This window comes from Hyperolius riggenbachi, chromosome 1, assembly GCF_040937935.1.
Source record: "Hyperolius riggenbachi isolate aHypRig1 chromosome 1, aHypRig1.pri, whole genome shotgun sequence".
Taxonomy (NCBI): domain Eukaryota; kingdom Metazoa; phylum Chordata; class Amphibia; order Anura; family Hyperoliidae; genus Hyperolius; species Hyperolius riggenbachi.
In genome coordinates this window covers 235761976-235788936 of record NC_090646.1, presented here as the reverse complement: position 1 = coordinate 235788936, position 26961 = coordinate 235761976, and the positions used below count along the sequence as shown (strand labels likewise).

The window sequence follows — 26961 nt, the reverse complement described above, 5'->3', positions numbered from 1 at the left end:
ATCTCTACTCTTAACTATAATGCAGATGTTCTGATGGTGCTTGTGCATTACTTTAGGATGGCGAGTGAATGTGCACATAATTTCTTTGTGTCTGAAACCACTAGTTTATAGCACATCTATAGTCTATCAATGTTATAGAGTCATGTAACTGAACCCGAAGACATGTTTTTTATGTTTTGTTTTGGGGGTACAAGATATGGGTGAATGTGGTGTCGTGGTTTTTTCTCCTTTTACAAAGCTCACAGTGGTTCTGGTGCTTTATACTTTAACTGGGTTCTGTGTAACACTTGTACCTTGCAAGTCTCACAGTGGCAACTTATCAGTCCATACCTTGCTATCTGTTGCACTGTACCTCCATGAGTTTTGTCTGCACCTGGGGTCGAGGCTGATTGGGGAAGCCTCTGGACTATGCATAGGATTCCCTCTACTAAGGTATCAAACGGTTTTTGTATGCAGGTATGGTACATGATTCCGATAAAGTTTAAATTTGTTTCTAAAGAACTGTGTACTGAGCTATACATTCTCTGATTCTCTGCAGGTTCCCTAATTTAGGAATCCTTCATGTTACTAAGAAAAAAGTGGTTGAGATACTGGAAACACGGATGATAGATGCTTTTAAGAAGGGATATAATGCTGCTCTTTTGGTGCATCCTGAGTTAAGTTACCAATATTTAGGGGATAGACCACTGACTGGTGAGTGAACTTAGATGTTTTACTAAATACCATCTTTTAGTTGTCAGTTTGTTTGTGTTTACATTATAGACACTTAAATACAGCTCTCTCTTTGAACTGTGCTTGTCCAGCCACTTTGTGGCCATGATTTACTAAAGCGATCTGCAACATGGGTACCATAAGTAGAGCAATGTGATATTGTTAATCTCTGCTTGCATTCAAATGTAATGCAAATAGTATGCAGCTTGGAATTCAGACAGTTTAAGTCAGAAAGTGAACTTCATTAAGTAAAATTGAAACTTTTTACAGTTTTTAATTATATCTGTATGCAAGTTGGAATTATTAGTATCTTTCTGACTATCTCTAATAATAAGCAAATATTCTGTCCTGGATTTTTTTTTTATTTCCAGCTCTCTGTGGTAAAACCTTGTAGCCCTCTCCTGGGTCATATTGGAACCTAATGAGTGTTGTCAAAGTTACAGAAATCTGGAGTGGTTTGATTGCATTCTTATGCATGTACCAGCAGTGAGAATCTTCTCTGCTAATAAACTCAGCTTGGCCCGAATGTATTGTATTGTGGCTGGATAGTGTAATGGTTAAGGGCTCTGCCTCTGACACAGGAGACCAGGGTTCGAATCTCGACTCTGCCTGTTCAGTAAGCCAGCACCTATTCAGTAGGAGACCTTGGGCAAGTCTCCCTAACACTGCTACTGCCTATAGAGCACGTCCTAGTGGCTGCAGCTCTGGCGCTTTGAGTCCGCCAGGAGAAAAGTGCGATATAAATGTTATTTGTCTTGTCTTGTCTTGTAAGAAAGAAAAGAGGACAAAATGTTGATGTCGGTGCCACATTTGAATTTACAGAGGAGGCACTATATCCCGTACCTGTCAATAGGCAAAACCATGATGTAATAGATGTGTAGATCGTTGTGAGCAGACTTAAAGTGCATATGTCTTCTTTTAAATACTTGCAAAATGGTTTATTATAAAATAGCCTTATATATTTTGTTACCCTTTTCATATAAAAACTATATTTTGTTAATCTAGAATAGAGGGACCTATTTTTTTTTCACATTGCACATAGCTTTTCAGGAGAGATCAGCATGAAATCTATTGAAAATCAGTTGAACCACATCAATCTACCGACACCCCGCCCCCAAATGCACTGAGATTTTTCCATCGGGTCTGATCTGTGATTTAGATCCAATTTTTGCTCCAAAATCTGCCAGGAGTTGGACAGGAAAGTCTCTGTGTGTGGCTACCTTTAGTGACGTACAGAAGCAGGGAATGTGACTGGAATAGGTATGCTTACCAAATCTTATACTGTATGTACAGTATATCCTCTTTAAAACCATAACATTTGATAACAACTGAATGTATTTATAGAACATTTTCCCTGAGCAACAGAATTCACACACATGCTAATTCACTGACTTTTTAGTTAAAGTAGACTTACATTATACTGTACAATGTTTATGAATGTATTAACATTGACAAAAAACCTATTACAACATTGGCATTTGTTTACCTGTTCTGCCACATATTGTGTAGTTTCTGCCTAGCATTACCCTCACTGTTACCCAATATTACCCTGATGAGGGTTTCATACTCTTGAATATTGTTTGTGTTGGAATCTGGGTGTCTTCATTCGGAAACCCAAACTATGTTGAACACCCCACTTCAGCACCAAAGCTAGTGGAGAGGGTCACGGGGTTGCAGTCCATGTTATGACTCTGATGCTTCATCCTCGTGGCTTGGAAGTAGGAAGCATCAGAGTCACATGAAGCGTGATGTGGACCACAGCCCTGTGACTCTGTCCACTAGCTGTGGTGCTGAAGTGTGGTGTACAGCGCCGTAATTTGGGTTTCCAAATAAAGAAACCAGGATTCGAAGATTAGCACTACTCTTAAAACTTGAAATACATTTTATACAAGGTTTACAGGATTACATATGTTCTCCCGTCATCTCCAGGCCATGGGAGTAGCTGTAAATCAGGCATACTCTGCCACTGTTCAACCATACATGGCAGCTTACTGTAGTTTCTTTGAAGAAACCGACCAAGTTGATGCCAGAAAAGGATAACAAATTGGGGCTTGTACTACCACGAAGTAACAACAAAGCTATTCATTTATTTATGTTTCCTTAAAGTATACCTGAGATCAATGGAAGAAAAGGATTTTAACTTACCTGGGGTTGATGACTTTCTAATCACCGCCAATGTGCCGCTGTCAGCCCCTGTAAAGTCCATGACACAGCTCTGTTGCCAACTACTGCGTATGCACATATGTTCTGCGCATGCGTGGTCTGTTAAGACTGTAACTGTGCTTCCACAGAACGCTCCTAGCCTCAGGAGTGTGATGGAAGAGGCACACAGCCTGGAATAGTGGCCCACAACCCAACTGGATCACGGACTTCAAAGCAGCCCAGGAGATTGAACTGGAAGGGCATCGAGTGAGCTGACAGTCTATGGGGCTGGAGGAAGCCCCAGGTACATGAGAATCCTTTTCACCCATTCATCTCAGGCTTACTTTCATGAAGTGTCCAAATACAAATGGATTTTAGACTGTAGAGTTTAAATGATGGGAATTTAAAATTGATGTAAATGTTGTTTTGCAGAGCGTGAAAAAGAGATCTTTCGCCAAGCAGCCTATCAGCAATCAAAAGACATAGACCTAAGCGTAGTACGACTCATGTTCTCTGCCTTCCTGCCTGATAGCAATGGAAGCTTCACCAGGCGACTGGAACCTGTGATATCAGTCCCGATCTTTGACAGCAGTAAGCATTTTTAATCTAATAAAAATAGATGGCACATGTATATCCTGCTCTGGTGTTCTTACTTCCTCTCCGAAATGTGAAGAGAAAACCTTTGATTCTTATCCACTGTCTCTTTCAATGCTTTGTAAACTTAAGGTGCTTATACATCAGTGGACTTGGCGGCTGATCGAACGATTCAACCAATTTCAGCCCAAAATTGGTCAAATGCATCGATCGGACATGCTGTATGATGTCGAACTGATGTGGTGAATCATGTGCGCAGTGGTAACGGCGTACGATATCGAGATGAGCGACAGACCTGATGGAACCCCCGCCGCATCCTCTGTTTTCCCTAATGCGGATGCGGCGTCACAAGGCTGATTCCCATGCTAAAATCTCTCTGGAATCGGTCTGCTGTGTATGGGCAGGCAACGGATCTCTCTCCGTTAAGAGAGAGAGGTGATTCTTAGTCGACCAGACGATATATGGGCACCTTTTGTCTACCACTACTCCCTGCTGTGTGTGATCAATTAAAATTTACTGTCTGATCCAATTGAAATTCCGTTACATTTTTGCTGCAAATTGATTCAAATTACAATCGATGCAGCTTATTGTGCCATAGAGAATAGGTTCATAATAGATCCCTTAACTTTTTTTCTCGATATTATGTTTTAGCTTGGCACTCCCTGCTTGCTGAGGATTTTAACTAAGGAATTAAATTGCTTTACACTTTTAGTAATATAAACTATGTATACACAAACAATTACTGTACATGCTGTAAACTCAACTAATACATAAAATACACAGTCATATAGCACACACAGTAAAAGGTGCATAGCAGAAATGGCTAATCCATATAAATCAATTCCTGGGTACATCAGTCTGTTTCACCAGATGCTCTAGTTTTTTTAGTGCAAAAGCTAACTTTTTAAAACAACATTTCATGTGTATTTAACATTTATAACACAGTGCTAAAAATTTGATTCAGAAAAAACACAGTATGACAAGACCAGTTTATTGAAGATTTTTGAACAGTAGCATTATTTATTGTAATGTTAAATAGAATACATATTTGTATAAAAATAAAAACACTTGAGAAATAGTGTTGTCTTTATAACCAGAATACCTAATCTTCAGATATCAGTCATATCACAATGCAAGTTGGTTTCAGTATTATTCAAAGCCACAAAGGATAGCGGATTCATCTCAGAAGTTAGGCGTGTGTGACTCAAAAATAGCTAAAGCCAAAAGCTCAGCATGACATTGTATGTAAGGGAATGAAGATGGCAGCCTTCTCCACTGCTGAAGTGTCTGAGTTACTAACACGAGTCGCATTCTCCAGACTACAGGCCAGTCTTCACCCTCGCATGGGGGCTGGAGTTTGGTCAGGTAGTTATGTGGGCTATGCAAGCACTGACCAATTTTACCACCTGTGTGAATTACTCAAACCACAAGATTATATTTAGTCTCCTTTTCCTCTGGAACTGCCTTCCGCATACTCACTATACATTTAGCATCGCTTAACATCTTCAAACATAACTAGAAAAAATAATCTCTTCTCAAACTTGGGCTGTGCAAGTTGTATTACTAGAATGCGATTCATGTTTATAACTTCAGCAGTGGAGAAGCTGGTTTCAAGGGAACCTGAAGTGAGGGCAATACAGAGGCTGCCATCTTCATTCCCTTACATACAATGTCATGCTGAGCTTTTGGCTTTAGCTGTTTTTGAGTCACACACCTAACTTCTGAGATGAATCCGCTATCCTATGTGGCTTTTGAACAATACTGAAACCAACTTTCATTGTGATATGACTGATATCTGAAGAATAGGAATTCTGGTTATAAAGATAACACTATTTCTCAAGTGTTTTTATTTTTATACAAATCTGTATCAGTGTTCTCCCCAGATTTTTTTTTGCAGTCGGGAGGCATGAAAAAGTAGCCAGGTGGGGGCGCGATGAGAGAATGCAAGGCTGTTGCTTTTCTGTGTAACTCTGCTTACAGCATAGGTTGACGTGAGCTGATGACAGCCAAAACTAGCCAGGTGGAGCACCCGGCAAAAAGAGTCCGGGGAGAACACTGTGTATTATATTTAACGTTACAGTAAATAATGCTACAGTTCAAAAATCTTATATATAAACTTTGTCTTGTCATGCTGTGTTTTTCTGAATCTGTTTTTAGCACTGTCTTATAAATGTTATTTATACATAAAATGTTATTTTAAAAAGTTTGTTTTTGCACTAAAAACTAGAGCATCTGGCATAACAGACTTTTGTTGGAGGTCTTATCTTCTCACTATAAACTTTCAGTTATTACTGAATTCCTCCTCCTCCCTTTCAACACCCTTTAGCCAATGCCAGTGACACTAGTAGCAGAGGAAGGAGGGCATTGCCTTCCATATACAGTGGGATGCGAAAGTTTGGGCAACCTTGGTAATCATCATGATTTTCCTGTATAAATCGTTGGTTGTGATATTTGAGAAGTGAAATTAAGTTTATTGGATTTACAGAAAGTGCGCAATAGATTTTCAATTATATTCAGGTCTGGGGTCTGAGATGGCCATTCCAGAACGTTGTACTTGTTCATCTGCATGAATGCCTTAGTGGATTTTGAGCAGTGTTTAGGGTCGTTGTCTTGTTGAAAGATCCAGCCCTGGCGCAGCTTCAGCTTTGTCACTGATTCCTGGACATTGATCTACAGTTTCTGCTAATTCTGAGTGGAATCCATGCGTCCCTCAACTTTGACAAGATTCTCAGTCCCTGCACTGGCCCTACAGCATGATGGAACCACCACCATATTTTACTGTAGGTACTAGGTGTTTTTCTTGGAATGCTGTGTTGTTTTTCCTCCATGCATAATGCCCCTTGTTATGCCCAAATAACTAAATTTTAGTCTCATCAGTCCACAGCACCTTATTCCAAAATGAAGCTGGCTTGTCCAAATGTGCTTTAGCATACTCAAGCGGCTCTGTTTGTACTGTGGGTGGAAAAAAGGCTTCCTCTGCATCACAAGCATCTCCTTGTGTAAAGTGCGCCGAATGGATGAACGATGCACAGTGACTCCATCTGCGGCAAGATGATGTTGTAGGTCTTTGGTGCTGGTCTGTGGGTTGACTCTGACTGTTCTCACCATTTGTCGCTTCTGTTTATCCAAGATTTTTCTTGGTCTGCCACTTCGAGCCTTAATTTGAACTGAGCTTGTGGTCTTCCATTTCCTCAATATGTTCCTAACTGTGGAAACAGACAGCTGAAATCTCTGAGACAGCTTTCTGTATCTTTTCCCTAAACCATGTTGGTGAACAATCTTTGTCTTCAGGTCATTTGAGAGTTGTTTTGAGACCCCCATGTTGCTACTCTTCGGAGATTTAAAAGAGGAGGGAAACTTACAATTGACCCCTTAAAAACTGTTTCATAATTGGATTCACCTGTGTATGTAGGTCAGGGGTCACTGAGCTTACCAAGCCAGGTTCTAAAGGTTTTGGAATCAATAAAATGACAACAGTGCCCAAATTGATGCACCTGCTTAACCACTTTACAACTGAGGGGTTTTACCCCTGAAACACCAGAGCAATTTTCACCTTTCAGCGCTCCTTCCATTCATTAGTCTATAACTTTATCATTACTTATCACAATGAAATGAACTATATCTTGTTTTTTTCGCCACCAATTAGGCTTTCTTTAGGTGGGATATTATGCCAAGAATTATTTTATTCTAAATGTGTTTTAATGGGAAAATAGGAAAAAATGTGGGAAAAAAAATCATATTTTTCAGTTTTTGGCCATTCTAGTTTTTAAATAATGCATGCTACTGTAATTAAAACCCATGAAATGTATTTGCCCATTTGTCCCGGTTGTAAAACCGTTTAAATTATGTCCCTATCACAATGTTTGGCGCCAATATTTTATTTGGAAATAAAGGTGCATTTTTTTCAGTTTTGCATCCATCCCTAATTACAAGCCCATATTTTATAAAGTAACAGTGTTATACCCTCGACATAAATATTTAAAAAGTTCAGTCCCTAAGGTAACTATTTATGTATTTCTTTTTATTGTAATTTTTTTTTTAATTACAAAAAAAAAACATTGGGGAGTGTAGGAGGTAATGAGTTAATTTATAGTGTGAAACTTATGTATTTGTATATGAAAAATGCTTTAGGGTGTAGTTTTACTATTCGGCCACAAGATGGCCACAGTAACCTTTTGCTCATGCGACCTGTAAGGCCGATCATTGCAGGGGGCTTAGATCAACGAAGGGGAATGTTTTTTCCCGTTCATTGATCTTCGGGCGAGCGTCCGGCGGCGTGCATAAGCGCGGTAGCGTGCACACGAGCGAGCGGGTAACGGCGGGAGGTGCGGATATCTCCGTCCCTGGTGTTGACAGGGTGGAAAAAGGGGTGGAGATATCCGCACCTGTGGGGGTAAAGTGGTTAATTTTGTTTAAACAATTTTTGCGCACTTTCTGTAAATGCAATAAACTTAATTTCACTTCTCAGATATCACTGTGTGTGTCTCCTATATGATATATTTAACTGACATTTGTTATTGTATCAACCAACGATTTATACAGGAAAATCATGACTATTAACAAAGTTGCCCAAATTTTCGCATCCCACTGTACTGATACACACTTTCAATTATGACTGGCCAATCACTGACCAATTGTATCACCTTCATATAGTATGAGGGTCAGCAGATACTGAATAATATGAGCAGATTGTGTAGTTGTTTTACCATTTCCATGTCATATGAGTTTTACAGTACAATCTGCTGATAGTATTCAAATTATGTTGCCCCTTTTACTATAAAGGTGTTAAAATTGGCCAACCATTGAACAGTCAAATTGAAGGTGTGTACCAGACTTAAAGTGGTCTGAAAGTCAGCATTTCTACTTTGTTCTAAAAGATTCCTCACAGCTTGAAGACTGCTATCCCAGAAACAAAATCTAGCAGAACATTACTGAAATGGTTAAAAAAAGCACTTTCTCATGCTATTCAGCTTCAAATCCACATCCAGACTGGAGATAACAGTATATTTTTTATTTGTTAAACACAAATGTATTAACACTGGAATGTAAACAAACACTCTCTGAGAAACTTCACTGCTTCAGGCACACACAGTGTTCAGAATAGCTCATTAGAAGATTTTAATACATAATAAAAAGCAGTTATAATACAAAAGGAATAAAATGCAATGCCAGCTTTCAGGGCAAGAAAAACTACAAACACTTCCATACACGGGATATCAACCTGCAGCATACATATTATTTGTGATGCCCGTCTCACCTTGAAAATGATTGATCATGAAAAAAAGGGATTTAAGGGAGCTCAGGGAAAATTAGTACAAAATGTTATACGCATCAATAAATTTTGTACTAATTTTCCCTGAGCTCCCTTAAATCCCTTTTTTTCATGATCAAGAAAAACGACACTTTGGAAATTTGTAAACAGACAATATTATGTGTGTACAAAAGCAAATATGATAACTGTATGAGTAAGTCAGTATTGAGGCATGACTTCATGGGGAGAATTGTCCGCTCTCCACTTGGTACTCTTGTCAGTGCTGGGGACTGGGTTCAGACTGAGGAACGAGATGGAATATGTGAGCGGCACATGCAAGTCTGTAGCAAGAAGACCGGCAGCAATTAACTGCTGAACCAGGTTTTTTTTGTTTTTTGTTTTTGGAATTCATATGTTCTCTACAGGTACTTTGGTTTCCTACTTCAATTTAAAAACATACTGTTTGCCTGATTGGCTTTACTTGTTCAATGCACTTAGTAAAGTGCTGTGGAAAATGTGCCAGCGGTATATATAGTCCTTTCAATTTTCTGCAGTAGAGACTGGGATTAAACCATGAGCAATAGGGGACAATTCTCTTGTTGCTGACATAGATTTTTGTATGTATGCACACTTCCAATTATTTCACACCATCAGAGCTGATTTTGTAAGATAGGTACCACAGAAGAATTACTGAACATCTTTAACTGGTGGGTATATTTTAAACTAAAAACAGGTTTGACGATTGTCCCCATCCCTTTTATAATATTTGTAATCCCAAGTCTTCTTCAGAAAATGACAGACTTATTTTAGGAGACTAAAACCTCATGGAAACGTACCAGTTATGTTGACCAGCAGGGATCCGGACTCTATCCCATAGGCCAGTACTGTCCAAGTCCAGTCCTCAAGGGCCGAGGTCCTCACACATTTTTGGCACAGCTCAGTTTAATTGATGGGACCAAATCAGGAAAGATGAGGTTCACCAAGTAGAACATTCCTCATTCCATTCTAAACACTAGCATGGCTATGGCCCATGGACTGGAGTTGGACAGCCCTGCCTTAGGCATCATTGCAGGACAAAGGTTGTACAGGCACATGACGAGCCTTCTGTTGTGAGGAGGAAGGGGGATGAAGCGTTTCACAAGGTGTGTAACAGCAGGTGTGGGGAGAATAATGCTCTTGGCCAGCGCTTGGCTGAGTATAGTAGCACACAAAAAAGGAGAGGCAATAGGGCTACAGGTAATCCCAATGAGTACAGACTACAACTCATTTCAAAAAATATCAAAACAGTTTATTCAACAAAATAATAGTATGCATGAAAATGTAAATTTCAAAACACGAGATGGCCATCCCACCACACCGACACACATACACCAACACTGGCCAGAATACACCAACAAAGTTAAGGGGATGGGGTCGCACTGATCTGCAGAGTTCCAGCAGGATAATTAGTGTATTAGTGTGCTAGGTTATAGTTCCCACATCAGCAAAGTGGATAAAGTAAGACACAGTTCCAACAAGCAGCTGGTTGCAAGCATCAAAAGAACATATGTGTATGTATCTTCTCACCAGTCAACGTTCACTCTGCTAGGCTGCCAGTCCCGATGAAGGGTTCCAATTTGGCATAGATCACAAGTCAGAGTAATGGCCGACACTGTAAAGCATCAGACATAGTCTAGGATGATGTGTCAGCCAAATCTTGAAACTACAATGTGCGGGAATGTCCACAGACCCCTACACAGGGCCATCAGAATACAGCAAAGTCCCCGGCTGGTCCATGAGCAATACAGTTGTGAGGCAGCGGAGAGTGTAAAGGCAGATGAAGCGTTGCACAAGAATAATGCTCTTGGCCAGCGCTTGGCTGAGTATGTTATCATTTACATGATTAATGTATGTGGTGTGTGTGTTTGTATAACACAGGATACGCAAACGACAAAGTGTGTGTTATGTATTTTGTGTAATGCCCGGTACAATTTACATCAATTTTCTGTGCATGTAAATTTTTATAACTTTATATGTCACATTTGGACGAGAGGATTTTAAATGTTTTGGTGTTTGACGATCTATTGGTCTTACTTTTGGCAGAAGCTCCAAATGCATCCAATCTGAAAATTGTGAGAATGGACAGAACTTCTGGATGTGTGACAGGAGGTGAAGAGATTTATCTTCTGTGTGACAAAGTTCAGAAGGGTATGTGCAGCTTTTTAAACTTGTGTGTTTGTTTCTTATGGTAATGTGTACTGTTACCAGCCATTAGTAAATATGAGACAGCGGATACAGATGTGCAAGCCAAGGAACTCTCTTCTTGTAGAATTGCTATATCTGCTCTCTGAACAAGCATAAAATATACCATCACTATATCTAGTGGCAAAATAAATGCCTATCAAATGAAATTCCCAAATTAAGCCATTTACTCTCATACAGTAAACAAATGATACAGTAAACTAATAATCCCCTTAAAAAATGTTTATTCATTCTTATGAACTGTAGCTATTATGTCTGTACAGTAAAGTAATCTTCTGGTTTATTGGGCTTCTTGTAGTGTTTTTTTTTTTGTTTTGTTTTGTTTTGTTTTTTTAAATCAGCAGAAAATCTGTTTACATTCCCTTTTTTTATGAAGTAATTGCTACATTTGTTGTAGATGATATTCAAATACGGTTCTATGAAGAAGATGAGAATGGCCATACCTGGGAAGGATTTGGTGACTTCTCACCCACAGATGTTCACAGACAGGTATGTATGGTTTCTATGGCTAATCCAATAATTGAGTTCATCCTTTTTAACATAATCTGAATGTTATTGGGCCGAATTTATAAGGATAAGTGATTGCTAGGATTTGATAAAATAATGTTCAAAGTGAATGGGAACCGCATTTAAAAAAATGAAACAGATACTTACCCAAGGAGAGGGGAAGGCTCTGGGTCCTATAGAGCCTTCCCGCTCCTCTCCTAGTCCCCTCGTTCCAGTGCTGGCTCGCCCAGTAGCAGTATTTGACTAATTTAGTCAAATACTGCTTTACCCGGCCGAAGGAGGCTTCAGAAGTCTTCAGGGAGCCCGAGTACTCCTGAAGAAGGGCGGCCCTGTACTGCACCTGCGCAAGCACGCTCTCTTGCACGCTCACACCTGTGGAGTATGGAGCCGCACGTCTTCGGGAGGACACGGCTCCCGAAGACTTCCAAATACCCTTTCGGGGGGGATTGAAACGGGGGGGGGGGGGGAGCCAGCACAGGATAGAGGGCACCGAGAGAGGAGACGGAAAGCTCTATACAACCCAGAGCCTTCCCTCTCCTTAGGTAAGTATTTGCTTCATTTTTTTCTTAATGCAGTTCTCATTCACTTTAAAAGAATGCATAATATTTCATTTTTTTTGTTACACAGTGGTAGTCTTTATAGTGATGATCCTTGATGGGAAATGGGTAAGGAGTTACAAATTACTTCTTTTACCTATTTACATCAGTGGGGGTGGCCATTTGGTTGGCATAAATGGTTAATATTGCACCGTAACCGTCAAATAAAATAATCCACCTCCTCTTTAGGGGACATGGAGGTGTGGAATTGTTCTCCCCATTCACCTGACTCCCAGATGGCGTCACACCCACGCCGATCTGTCAGATCTCCACCTCCCCGTATAGCAGCATAGTACATTGCTAGCGACACCTCAGCCCTGCAGTGTTGTCCAAAGGATCGAATCCTGATCCCCGGTGGGCAATATGCCTCACATGTGTGTATGAGGTATAAGGCTTAGCTCTTAACTACCTCTCCTCCTCCCCATCCCAACTTTTTTTCACTCCCACAATCTTATAGTTTAGTTTTACTTGCCCATCCACTCTGTAGAGTCCCAGTAATTTCTTGGAAAATGCTATGGGACTGGGTGAATAGACATAAGTTGCTACTTTTAGTAGATACCCTTTACTGGCCAGTACTTAAGAATAACTAGTTTTGGGTTACAGTCCATTGCAAATCTGCATAGTTTCCACCATGCACATACGCATCCATCGATATAAAGTAAGTGAACTCACCCTGACCTTGTCTACATTTCTGGGTGCTGAAGTTTGGTGACAGGCGAATTCAGTTATCCCAATTTCAATAACCTGAAATTTGAACACCAACATATCAAAGACTGGTCTGGAGGTTTTAGGTTTGCGATGGAGATTTATTGTATGAATAATATGACCACATACCCACATAACCTTGCAATGAAACCTCACAATGCCATATTTAGGCTTTTTAACGATTGTTTAAAATATTAGTGCACACAAATGCAGTCAGAACCATAAGAAATAAGTAAAGCCAACATAGGCCACAGCCATGACTGCTAGAAAACTATGTAACATGTAAATGTCAAAACATACAGTAATGGTTTTTTTTGCTCATCTTTTTAGTTTGCGATCGTATTTAAAACTCCTAAATACAAGAATCTTAATATCATAAAACCTGTGTCTGTGTTCGTTCAACTTCGAAGAAAATCCGACTATGAGACCAGCGAGCCCAAACCGTTCCTATATTATCCAGAAATAAAAGGTAAAAACTGTATGGTGAAATAACCAATCAATCAAATATACCAAACTACATGCTAGTTATGGGAAAGCTTAAAGTGAACTTATTAAAGTACAGCTGACACAAAAGGGCATCTATTTCCACACTATAAGATGCACCTAAGCTTAGAGGAGGAAACGAGGAAAAAATATTCTAAGTTGTAATCCCTGCCTCATGTCATTAGCTGTCCGTAGTATCGTACACTCTAATCACCTTTAGTGACATGAGGCAAGAATTAAATTGTAAGATCCTGAGGATGGTTACATAAGATAAGGATTGGAGTGTAAACTTATGAGGACAGTGATTGACAGAAGGCAGGGATTAGAGTTCACGCTCCTGAAAACAGTGACTTGTGGCAGGAATTAGAATGTAAGATCCTGAGGATAGTTAGTGACATGAAACAGGGATTGGATTGTAAGCTCCTGAGGACAGTTTGTGATATGAAGCAGAAATTGGATTGTAGGCTTCTAAAAAAAAAAAAAGCAATAGTTGATCAAAACTGTATTAAAGCAGGGTATTTATTCAACTCTGTCACGGGTACAGGGTATACTGCAGAGGGTGAACCCAGACCTCCTAAAAATGTGAATCGAGGGGACCTCATGACGCACAATAGCCCAACTAGATGGACCGACCCCAGTGAATACACACCCTCAAAACACAAGCACACCTGCTGGCTAGCGTTTAGTCTTAGCTGACAATGCACTATTGGAAAGATGCTGAGTAACAGTGTGTGAACATATGGCCAAGGTGACAGGCACAGATCTCACTGCTCCATCCTGGATACACAGCACATCGAGTCTTAAACTTCCAGGGATGTGGCGTGTCTGCCAATGCTGGGATCCTGTTGGCTGACAGTTAGTGAAATGAGGCAGGGATTATAACTTAAGATCCTGAGGACAATTAGTGACATCAGGCAGGGAAAATCCCCGACATCCCTGCCAGTCTAGAGGTCCCTAGGCTACTCTCCTTCCCTCTCCCCTTGCAGCATTTTGTCTCTGGGCTCTGCTCCCTTCCCTCTCTTCCAATGCAGAGTTCTGCGCAGGAAGCATTACTGTATTTAATTTACCCTCCTTGTAGTTGCGGCTCTCCTGTGTATGGAAAGCATTTTTGTAACTTAATTGTCCTTGCTTGATGACGGGACCCTCGGGTATATATTGGAGTATTGCTTTTCAGTCAATCACTTTTTAGGTGCCACAATACCTTTTTTTCACTGGGCTGTAATTGGTACCCTCTGTCTGTCCACCTTTGTAAATCTTGACTTGCTGGAAATTAATTATAAGAAGCAGATTCAAGAAAACCGGAGCCAAGTGTAGCACTTGCCTAAGATCACCATTCAGAAACTTCCATTCATGTAACTTGTGTAACTAGACTGGTTATCCAGAGCAGCTGCTCCACTTTTCTGCTCTTATTTATTTTCAATTTACCATCTATCTGACTGGTGGCTATGGTAACTTGTTTCAGTTCTGCCTTTGGGTTTATCTTAGTAAGTTTCCCTTGTTGTGATTCATGCTCATAATTTGCTTACTGATAAAAATGTAATCTACCTTCACTAGACAAAGAAGAAGTGCTGCGAAAGCGTCTGAAAATCATGCCCAATTTTTCTGATGGCTTTGGTGGCAGTGGAGCAGGATCTGGAGGTAGCGGTGGTGGTGGTGGAGGAGGTGGTGGTGGAGGAGGAGGTATATATGGTGCTGGCGGAGGTTCAGGATCTGCAAGTGGTAAGTCTAAAAAGAAATATTTCACCATTGTTCCTGTAGATTAATTGGGGCGGATATAAAATCATGCAAAGTATTAAAAAATGTTTTCTCTGGCAGATATTCTGCATTTTGTGCAAAACCTATAGGTTTTTTTAACTTATTTTTTGTTAATGTAGTGGAGAAACCTATGGCAGCAATGTATTATTAGTAGGGTCACTTTTTTTCATTGGGTACATTTCTAAATGTGCTGATAGTCTGAATATCCCCTTTTTTGTGTACATTGGACAGTTCTCCATTACCCGTTATTTGTCAGTATTTTCCATATGACTACATTTGTAAACAGTGAAAAAACCTGGCAACATTTATTTTCACTTCTGTAGGTGGAAGTTAACACCTTAGGAAGGATTGGAAAGCTAAAATAAGGTGTCTCTATATGCCGGTTAGTCATTTTAGTCACTTTAGCGTAAGTCAGTGGTATGTCTGTTCACCATCTTCTAATCAAAAATATTTATCAGTGAAGCCTTCTCCACCGCAGGGTATATTTGATGCTTCTTTTCTCCACTTTCGGTTTGAGTAAAAAAAACAGGGTGCACAAAGTTTCAATAGTGGAGAAAAAATGTAATTCACACACAGATTGCCACTAACAGAGCCATAAAAAATGCATGTGTATTTGTATCAGAGGAAAGGTTTCATTCAAGAAATCTTCACTGAGTTAGTACTGTTTACATCCTCTGCACACTGAATCACAGAAAAGTAATGCGTTCTTCAAGTGATGTGACTGGTTTGTTACCTACTCGGGAAACCATGTAAGAATCATTCTATTTGCTGCATGCTGTAGCTTGTGCTACATAAGAATGCACAATAAAAATAACCAATCCACTGTGACTTGTAAATTGTTCAACAGGAAAGGGATGCTGCATTGTGATTGGCTGTTGGAGTTGAATCTAAGTTTGGCTCGACAAGTTGCAACAGGGCAGCATGTGATGTCTGACTGCAATACAGTAATAAAAAGGCAAGCTGGAAATGCGATCTTGCAGATCAGTAGGCCTACAGTACAAAGTGCCATTTAAATCAATCTTGTCGCCTACACATTGTATAACAGCATATGAAATCGGAACATATACAGCATACTGACTTTTAGCTTACTGTATGTTTAGGATTCTTAATGTGTGATTGTTATATCTTGGACATATTATTATTGTAATTTGCTATAGTATTAAATGCACAGGTAAATAGTACAACAACTAATGCAGTATAATTCTTAGTACTTCTCTGCTAGCTGGGTCCTCAGAAGATCCGGTATAGATAAGGTGGGAAAAAAGTAGGGCAGGTTGAGTAGTTTTGTGAATCCGGGTCAATGTAGCAACATTTACCCCTACACCAGGCAGAGGTGGCTTTTTTGTACTCTTGTATTGCTGGACAAGAATACATAACAAAAAACGGGTGAGGGGAATACAGTCTACCAACCATCACTCTCCCCATTTAAATGGCTTCCCACTGGCTGTCATGCTGACCATTCGGGCTTCAGTAGTTTCTGAAATATAAGGAAGGCTGATTTTTTTTCCCCGTCTTTTGTCAGTGTTGCATTATGGAAAGTAAAGCGTTGAACACCTGTACAAGAACTGCCTGGGCCACAGAGCAGGGACAAGGCTGTATAGACGTGTCACTAGCCTCCAAGCTAGTGATGAGTTCAGTTGCTGTGCAAGGGGCAAGAGGGCTGACAGAGCAGAACAGTGCTTGTGTCCAGAACTTGGCTGTATCAGTCCGCCTCTCTAATTGCTGGCCAAGGCGTTGAGGGCTGCTGTATTCAGGCTAATTTTGCTGGGCCATTCAGGCTAACAGTTGTTATTGACCGCCTCAGCCTAGTTGAAAACGGACCAGAACTCTTGCACGACTCACAACGAAAATACATATAGTTGCTAAGAAATTCACTGTTGAGTGTCTTGTGTGTGTTTAGGGATATTATCCTGTCCAAATAGCTCGTATCAGCAGCTGTGAATCATGGCTGAGAGCTGTGTGCACGTTTATCTGATAAGTAAACAGTGAGGCTTTACCCTTTCTGTGCTCCCAGGAATGGGCAGGAAGTTAAAACTTGCAATGGACATGTTTTTCCCCTATAGGTTGTTATGCTGTGACATATCGTTTAGAGCTTAGAGGAAGTTTTGCGTTTAGTTCCACTTTAATCTAGAATGCAAGCCTTTAGTCACGGTGTAACTACACTAGCTTGTGAAGTAACAAATGAAATAATTAATGGTAATAAGCCACAGTTTAGTGTAGTTCAGTATCAGATGTCTTGCTGATGGCATGGTCAGAAAACTATTTAACGTACAATATTTTATCTTCAGGGTACAACTACTCCACCTTCAACTACAGCAATAACTACGGCGGGATGAATTTTCATGCTGGTACCATGAACTCCAACACAGGTATAATTTACCACCTAAGAAGAAAATCTGGAAAGTTAGTGAAATATATTATTCAGGAAAGTGTTACAGAGAAATCTCCAGACCCTGGGATTTAAGTGAGTTACAGTGAAAACCATCGTATTCAGCTGCAGAAAACCTGAATCAGTGACAAATCTTCCCAGGACAGGCCATCCTGGTAAAATTACTGCCAGATCACATAGAAAACCCACTCAGGAAGTCCTAGCAGAACCCAGATGAACAGCTAAGAAAATGCAGTTCTCAACTCATGAGTCCACTTTTAAAGTAGGCATATACCACTTAGTACGTTTAATAGATTAGATGGTAATTCAAGGTAAAACCAATTAAAATGCACACACAAACAGTGCACCGTAACCCCCAGTATCGCCCCCCCCCCCCCCCCCCCCCGCTATGAATATGCAGTAAAACAGCTGCCTCGCTCTACAAATAACCCTATTGGCTATGCAGCATTCCAGTCTTGGATCAATGGGATCCAGAACTGGGTGATTGGAGAGACCGGGCTTTGATATATCAGTATTCTGTAATGCTACCTAGAAAGATATGAACCAAAGTGCCAGTGCTTGCGCAAAAAGAGCTAGTGTAAAACAATATGCCCATGGCATTAATAATAAATGAATGTGATGATAGAGTGACATACAGTACAAACCAATAAAAAATGAAGGTAGTACAGAGTAAGAAATTGTATAGCACATACTCATGTCACAAATAAATGAAGACCGCTGCAACCCTCAGTCAGGGTGAGAGGAGGTGGATGGTGGCTCATTGTCTTTCTCCTCTCTCCCTGACTCATGGCCCCCCAGAGTGTATGTACTAATACATTTTCACACCAACATAAAACTAAGTGTACACATTTTAACCTTGTTGTCCAAATAGACCTTCACAGGTCCTCTAGGATGAAAGAACCTGGGTTGTACTGACCTCACTTAGTTCCTGTGTACTGCTGCATGGAGAGGGTAGGAGGATGAGCAAGCAATGCCATGCTATGGGAGCTTCCTCAGACATTCCTACAATAACAATAGCCAGTTTAGTGAAAGTGATCTGCCTAATGGATCACTGTAATGGTGCCCATACATTGTACAATTTTTTCCGATTAGATAATTTCTTTCGATTATTCCATTCTATCGAATATAAAGATTTTCCCAACATGTCCGAACAGATTTTTATTGAAAAAAATGGGATAATTGTTTGGGGTTTTTTTATCGAAAAAAAGATTCTTTTCGACTTTTATTCGATAATTTTGGTCGAATAAATGGGAAAATCTAACGTTTTTATTGTACCGTGTATGGGCACCATAAGAGAGACCAATAATGTCAGAAGACACCTTTACACACATTATTAGTTTCCTCTCTATAGTGCAGGGGTGTCAAATTCACGTCAGTCACGTAAGGGGCCAACATCTAAAACCTAGTCTAAGCTGCGGGCCAAACTGTTTACGAAGATTTCACATGTATTGAACAGTCCCAAACTACGTGGCATAACTATAGTGAACATGGGGAGCCAGCACCTCCCCCTACTGCAGAGTAGTGAAGGCTGCTTCAGCAGAAAATCTTAAAGAGGAACTGTAACGAAAAAACGGCCCCTGGGGGGTACTCACCTCGGGTGGGGGAAGCCTCAGGATCCTAATGAGGCTTCCCACGCCGTCCTGCGTCCCTCGGGGGTCTCGCTGTAGCCCTCCGTACAGCGGTGACGTAATATTTACCTTTGCAGGCTCCTGCGCAGGCGCTCTGGCTGCTTTCGCTCCGAAGGAGGCGGAAATACCCGATCGCCGTCGGGTCCGCTCTACTGCGCAGGCGCAAGTCTCCGGCGCCTGCGCAGTAGAGCGGACCCGACTGAGATCGGGTATTTCCGCCTCCTTCGGAGCGAAAGCAGCCACAGCGCCCCCGCTGGAGCCTGCAAAGGTAAATATTGAATTGAACAGTCGGCACAGTCGCCGGCTGTTCGGAGGGCTGCAGCGAGACCTCCGTGGGACAGAGGACGGCGTGGGAAGCCTCATTAGGATCCTGAGGCTTCCCCCACCCGAGGTGAGTACCCCCCAGGGGATCTTTTTGTTGTTACAGAGTCTCTTTAAAGATGAAATGTAGCCCAAGGCAAGATGCTAGACACACGAGGGGGTTTGGATGCCAAGAGGGGGCCCCATGGTAATTTTGCTGAAGGGTCCCATGGGTTGTTGCTGCATCTCACCGCAAAAAGGCAGTGCGCTGTCGTTTTACTGCTTACAATCAGGGGCGTCACAATAGGGGCTGCAAGAGATGCGGCCGCGCGGGGCCCTGCCCAGGGCCGTTTTGGGGGGCAGGAGCCAGTAGGGAACGCAGCGCATGAAGGGGGAGCGATGCCCACACACAGCGGCGGGAAGGGGGGCCACTCCCCCCCTCCCTCACCTTGGGCTCCCCCATCAGCGCTTCCTCCTCCGGCATTAAGTAGCGGCAGGGGTGTAAACAGGAAGTAGCGTCATCGGGCGCTGTTACAGAGAAGATTCTCCGGCGTGGAACGTAGTAGTAAGTTTGTTTTCCCTTTCACCGCCGCCGCTACTGCTGCTAATTAATGCCGGAGGAGGAAGTGCTGATGGGGGAGCCCAAGGTGAGGGAGGAGGGGAGTGGCCCCCCCTCCCTGCCGCTGTGTGTGGGCATCGCTCGCCTTTCATGCGCTGCATCCCCTCCTGGCTACACTGAGGGTCCCTATACCTAGCTAAACTGGGGGCACCCATGCCTGGCTATACCGAGGGCACCCATGCCTAGCTACACTGGGGGCACCCATGCCTGGCTATACTGCGGGCACCCATGCCTGGCTACACTGAGGGCACCTATACCTAGCTAAACTGGGGGTACCCATGCCTGGCTATACTGAGGGCACCTTTACCTAGCTAAACTGCGGGCACCCATGCCTGGCTATACTGCGGGCACCCATGCCTAGCTACACTGAGGGCACCTATACCTAGCTAAACTGGGGGCACCCATGCCTGGCTATACTAAGGGCATCTATACCTAGCTAAACTGGGGGCACCCATGCCTGGCTATACTAAGGGCATCTATACCTAGCTAAACTGGGGGCACCCATGCCTGGCTATACTCAGGACACCCATGCCTAGCAACACTGAGGGCACCTATACCTAGCTAAACTGGGGGCACCCATGCCTAGCTACACTGAGGGCATCTATACCTAGCTAAACTGGGGGCACCCATGCCTAGCTACACTGAGGGCATCTATACCTAGCTAAACTGGGGGCACCCATGCCTGGCTATACTGAGGGCACCCATGCCTGGCTATACTGAGGGTACACATGCCTGGCTATACTGAGGGCACCTATACCTAGCTAAACTGGGGGCACCCATGCCTGGCTATACTGAGGGCACACATGCCTAGCTACACTGGGAGCACCTATACCTAGCTAAACTGGGGGTACCCATGCCTGGCTATACTGAGGGCACCTTTACCTAGCTAAACTGCGGGCACCCATGCCTGGCTATACTGCGGGCACCCATGCCTAGCTACACTGAGGGCACCTATACCTAGCTAAACTGGGGGCACCCATGCCTGGCTATACTAAGGGCATCTATACCTAGCTAAACTGGGGGCACCCATGCCTGGCTATACTCAGGACACCCATGCCTAGCTACACTGAGGGCACCTATACCTAGCTAAACTGGGGGCACCCATGCCTAGCTACACTGAGGGCATCTATACCTAGCTAAACTGGGGGCACCCATGCCTGGCTATACTGAGGGCACCCATGCCTGGCTATACTGAGGGTACACATGCCTGGCTATACTGAGGGCACCTATACCTAGCTAAACTGGGGGCACCCATGCCTGGCTATACTGAGGGCACACATGCCTAGCTACACTGGGGGCACCTATACCTAGCTAAACTGGGGGCACCCATGCCTGGCTATACTGGGGGCACCTATACCTAGCTAAACTGGGGGCACCCATACTTGGCTGTACTGAGGGCACCTATACCAAGCTATACTGAGGGTACCCATGCCTGACTTTACTAGGGGCACCCATGCCTGGCTAAACTGTGGGCACCTATACCTGGCTATACTGATGGCACCTATACCTAGCTATACTGAGGGCACCTATACCTAGCTAAACTGGGGGCACCCATGCCTGGCTATACTGAGGGCACACATGCCTAGCTACACTGGGGGCACCTATACCTAGCTAAACTGGGGGCACCCATGCCTGGCTATACTGGGGGCACCTATACCTAGCTAAACTGGGGGCACCCATACTTAGCTGTACTGAGGGCACCTATACCAAGCTATAGTGAGGGTACCCATGCCTGACTTTACTAGGGGCACCCATGCCTGGCTAAACTGTGGGCACCTATACCTGGCTATACTGATGGCACCTATACCTAGCTATACTGAGGGTATCTATACCTGGCTATACTGGGGGCGGGCACCTATACGGGGGGTGGGCGGGCCCCAGCCAAAGTTTTGCAGGGGGGACCAGTGATTTCTAGTTACGCCCCTGCTCACAATGATGCACATTTGAAGCTCTAGAGGGCCCATAAAGTGGCAACGAGAGCCGCATTTGGCCTTGTGTTTGACACCTGTGGCAAGGCAAGCTCTGTGTAACAAGTAAATGACTTGCTCTGTGTTCTCAGTATTACAGCCCCAGTGTGAAGGAATACAGGAAGGAGCTGAAGCTACCTGCTCCCTTCATGGACAGCAGTGCCTGGAGAATTCATGTACTGAGAGCAATGCTCACACAGAACCTACAAGGGAGGAAGTGGAAGCCTGCAATGTATCTGGTAAATGCAAAACAATACAACAGTTGTTACATTTCTTTGTGAAGATGGCCTACTGTCCATAATAAGCATTTCAGCTGACATTTTTCCTATATAGATATGACTGTAAACTATCTTCTCTCTCTCTCTCTCTCTTTTTTTCTCTCTCTCTCGCAAAAAATAAAAATATTAATAATAAGGTAGTGCATATGGTTTGATATCAGGTGCACAAAGGTGGAATGAATGTTCCGTTAAAGGACGACTATCCCTGGCTATCATTATTGCTGATTTCAAATCCTCTAGGAATGCGGACCTACCGATTTTATAAAAAAAATAGCTGTCTGTGTTCCATATAGACATGTGACTTTGGCTTTGTATTCTGTATGTAAAGTAATCTAATTATGCTGATTTTCATGCTGCCTGTTTTTGTGGTTGAGGGTGGGGGACGGCCTGGCTCTGGGGGAGACCATTGGGTTGTTGTGTATGATTTATTGTAACTTTAGAAATAACTCATAACATTTTTTTTTAATTTTTTTTTTTTTTACAAAAATGTGTAAAATGTAAAATACATATAAAATGTGCATTGCTCCCAGGGTAAAATGCAATATAAATTACTTCTTTCCTATGTCCCTGTCACTTGCAGTAGGTACTGAAAATCTTACAGATCTGATAGGTGTTGGACTAGTCCATCTCCTCATGGGGTATTTTCGGGGTTTTATTTACTTTCAAAAGCACTACTGAATGTCAGCTGCTCAGTCCAACTGCAAAAAAAAAGTGTGTAAATGAGAAGGTAGGCTGGCCAGCGTTTTTGTGTAGATGATGTCTAAAATCTCTCAGATCTGTAAGGTTTTCACTACTACTTTTCATACTGCAACAGCGATATAGTAAAAAAGTAATTTATAGTGCATTTTAATTTGGGAGAAATCTAAATTTTGTATGTATGTTTTTTAAATGTTACCATTTTTCGTGATGGTTATTACACTATGAGCACAATTCCTTCATAGAGACAGATTGGATCCGGATGTGCATAACCTGATTGGAAAGCGCAGCTAACTCCTGCTATTCTTGTATTGCTTTTGGCTTTGAAATGCAGCAATCCCAAAGAAACGGGACTTGAAAAACACTGGTATTGGAACTGGTGGAGCAGCTGACTCTGAATGGTGTAATACAGAAACAGATTTTCTTTCCATGTCAATGTCAGCATACTACGGGGTTAGTCCCGCCCTGTGACCCCTCCAGGACTCGTTAGTATAAATTTTGAGCCCCTCCTCCTAACAGATGCTTTTTTTTTCTCGTCCTCCTCCAGGACCACTGTGTTAGTAGGAGCTTGGAAATGCTTATCTTTTTTTTTAAGGCTTACCTGATTTCTTTTTCTTTTTTGTTGGCAGCGTTTTTGCTTTTATGTTTTTGCCCTACCTGCTGCTGTCTTGGTAGCTAGCCGCACAGCACCTCTCTGTGCGAAGCCCCCTCCGTTTCACCTTAAATAGGTGTAGGAGGCCGGGACCCCCTCTTTCTGCTGGTCTTTCTGGGGGAAAAGGAACCGCCGACATGCGCTGTAAATCAGCGCTGGCAATGAGTGGGCAGCAGTGCGGCGCTCTATGGATCTCTGGAACGCATACTCTTCCGGGAGGAAGTGACGTCATCGGCACACTTCCGGGAGGCGGATTTCTGCAGTCAAAAGGCGGATGCAGCCTAGTAGCCGGGCGGCAGACACCGGTGCGCAGGAGGAGAGAACGCCAGCTTCCAGCCAAACGGAGAGAGTGGTGAGAGTCCCAGTGGACACCGCAGATACTTTTGCTTCATATATCTGAAAGTCGCAGCACTCAGCCGCCGCGCTGACACTAATGCTTGCTCTATTGTATCTTGTTCCCAGCTGGGTGTTGTATCTCGGTCTGTCGCCATCAGTCAAGTCTTTCCTTATAACCTGCAGGTGTGTGGACAGATGGACGAAGTAGTACTGTTTGTATTGCAAGATGCTAGTGTAGTCCTGCATATTTTTTTATGGCCATATGTTTTTTCTTATCTGTCATAGCTAAGGATAAAATCCTTAACATGGAATCGGATCCTGCTGCCCACGCAACAGACCAGCCGCAGGATTATAGGAAGGGCACGGGTTTTTTGGTCTTTCTCCTTAGATTGTAATATTGTTGTTTTCTATGAGGTTGTAATTAGACTTACAGAAATAAATATTTCTGTTTATCTCTATACAGTGACTCCCAGCATGAAGAGAATCCGTCCACTTCTAAGCGTGGATCATCTCTGATATCGAGTAAAGCTCGCTCTGATAAGGGGTCTCAGAAGCAGGACAAGAGTCCCAAGCAGACTAAAATGTTGGGCTTGTGGAAAAAGGTGTATGCCGGGGAAGTTGGTCTGTTCAGACTGCTTCTACTCCATACCTGTGGAGGAAGAACCCACAGAGGATCTAAAGACTCTAGTTAAGGACATTGTGCAGCAGTCACTGGCGGAACACGCTAGTAAGACAGCTACTGATACCCGATATACTGATCAGGATGACTCTGACCTTCATGAGGAGGAAGACGGTCTGGCAGTGGGGTTTGACTTTTCTCTAGTCACCCCATTTGTTAAAGCAGTGAGACAGGCTTTAGACTGGGAGGAAGAGGAGGAGCCTCCTTCTAAGAAACTGCGTTTCTTCACACATCTCAAAAGGAAACCTTTAGCCTTTCCTGTTATGGAAGAGATAGAGGAACTCATTCAGGATGAATGGTCAAAACCCGAAAGGAAAGTATCAATAAATAATCGATTCTCAAAGTTATATCCGATGGAGAGCAACTTGATTAAACAGCTAGATAATCCACCGGTGGTCGATGCCTCAGTCATTAGACTTGCAAAGCATGTAACCCTACCTTTGGAGGACGTTGTTTCTTTCAAGGAGCCACTAGAGAGGAAGGTAGATACAGATCTAAAACGTGCATATGGCGCAATGGGTTCAGCATGTAAACCAGCGATTGCACTCACCGCTGTGTCTCGTGCACTCAGAACATGGACTGAGAACCTGGAAGGGGCTATCCAAGCAAACGTGGATCGCAAGACACTGGTTTTGGCACTGGAAGACTTCAGATTAGCTTCGGACTACATCAGTGAGGCAGCCATAGACATAATCAGGTGTGTGGCTCGTGGAATATTACATACAGTTACAGCGAAGAGAGCAATGTGGCTACGCCCATGGGCAGCGGATACAAACTCAAAGACAGCGTGGTGCAAAATTCCATATGACGGGAAAAACCTATTCGGCCCCAAGATGGATTCGGCGATCTCAAGGGTGACTGGCGGAAGATCCGGGCTTCTGCCTCAGGAGAGGCGCCAGAGAAGGGTGAGGCCGAATGATAGAAGACAGTTTCAAAATAGACAAAGAGACTACAGAACATCCCGGGGGACGCAGTCCTTTCGTAGAAATTGGCAAAGCACTCAATCGAGTCTCTCCAAGTTTAACAAGCAAAGGGGGACCAGTTCCGGTACTCAGCCCACCAAATCCTTCTGATGGTGTGCTCGCCCACACGAAGCCAGTAGGGGGCAGGCTTCAGAACTTTTCTCACGTGTGGGCGAAGGAAGTAAAGGACCCATGGGTCGTAAACACTATAAGATGGGGTCACTCTTGGACCTTCAAAAAGGAACCCCCCTTACCACACTTCAAACCAACAAACATACCAGCATCAAAGGAGAGGCTCAGTTTGTTGCGCGAGTCACATTACCAATTCAGAGTGCTACCCTTCGGCATCTGCACCGCCCCAAGGACTTTCACCAAGATCCTGATCACAATTATTGCGTTGCTCAGACGCAGAGGATTGCACGCTCACCATTACTTGGACGACATTTTGCTGGTGGCACCGTCCGAGCAGGTACTGCTTCAACACAGACAGATACTCCTAGAGACGTTGCAAAGTTTCGGTTGGCTTGTCAACTAGGAAAAAAGCAAGCTCACCCCGACGACAAGAATAGTATTCCTGGGAGCAAGTATAGATTCGAAACAGAATGCGGTCAGTCTGCCTGCAGACAAAGGGGAATCAATAATAGAGAAAGTGTCAAAACTAGAGACCGCCATAACCATAACAGCAAGACAATGCATGGCGATTTTGGGGACTTTCACAGCCACCATACCCATGACGAAATGGGCAAGATGGAATATGCGCAGCTTTCAGAAGGGATTCTTAGATCAATGGAGAGGCATAGATCTCCAACAACAGATCAACATCCTTCCCAGAATGAGAGAGGAGCTCCGCTGGTGGAAGGACAAGAAGAACCTTCTCAATCATCACGAATTGGTAACGACGAAGCCGATCGTTATAACGATGGACGCAAGCCGGTGGGGCTGGGGGGCCCATCTGGAGTCCAGCTATGCCCAGGGGAGATGGTTAATCGATCCGCAGGATACCCCAGCAAACATACTGGAGGTCAGAGCAGTATACGAAGCATTAATACACTTTGCTCCCCATATCAGGAACAGAGGCGTCTTGCTAAAGGTGGACAACACGACAGCGGTGGCGTATCTTCAGGGACAAGGTGGCACACGCAGCAAAACCTTACTGAGAGAGGTAGAACCAATAATGACCTGGGCACAGATCAATCTACAGTACCTTCGTGCAATTTATATTCCAGGTGTAAGGAACCACATAGCGGATTCCCTGAGCCGGCACTGGCTGGATCACAACGAATGGAGCCTAAAGAAGGAGGTCTACAACACAATCTGCAGGACATGGGGTCAGCCGCAGATAGACCTCATGGCGACACCCATCAACTCCAAATGCAAGAAATTTTTCTCGAGGTTCAGGTACCAGCAGGCGGAGGGATGGGATGCACTGTCCATGCCATGGAATTTCAGCCTAGCATATATCTTTCCTCC

At 43.1% G+C, this 26961-nt stretch overlaps 1 protein-coding gene across 5 annotated transcripts in view; it reads left to right on the top strand.

Moving 5' to 3' along the window:
- The window catches only part of NFKB1 (nuclear factor kappa B subunit 1), a 188573-nt gene that overhangs the window by 138010 nt on the left and 23602 nt on the right, over positions 1 to 26961 (top strand). For all 5 annotated transcript variants that reach the window (XM_068231566.1, XM_068231574.1, XM_068231591.1 and 2 more), the window contains 8 exons: positions 539 to 693; positions 3286 to 3444; positions 10781 to 10885; positions 11337 to 11428; positions 13078 to 13216; positions 14785 to 14949; positions 17274 to 17354; positions 21981 to 22127. In XM_068231566.1, coding sequence (XP_068087667.1) covers positions 539 to 693; positions 3286 to 3444; positions 10781 to 10885; positions 11337 to 11428; positions 13078 to 13216; positions 14785 to 14949; positions 17274 to 17354; positions 21981 to 22127 — 1043 coding nt within the window. The remainder of the gene's footprint in view (positions 1 to 538; positions 694 to 3285; positions 3445 to 10780; positions 10886 to 11336; positions 11429 to 13077; positions 13217 to 14784; positions 14950 to 17273; positions 17355 to 21980; positions 22128 to 26961) is intronic.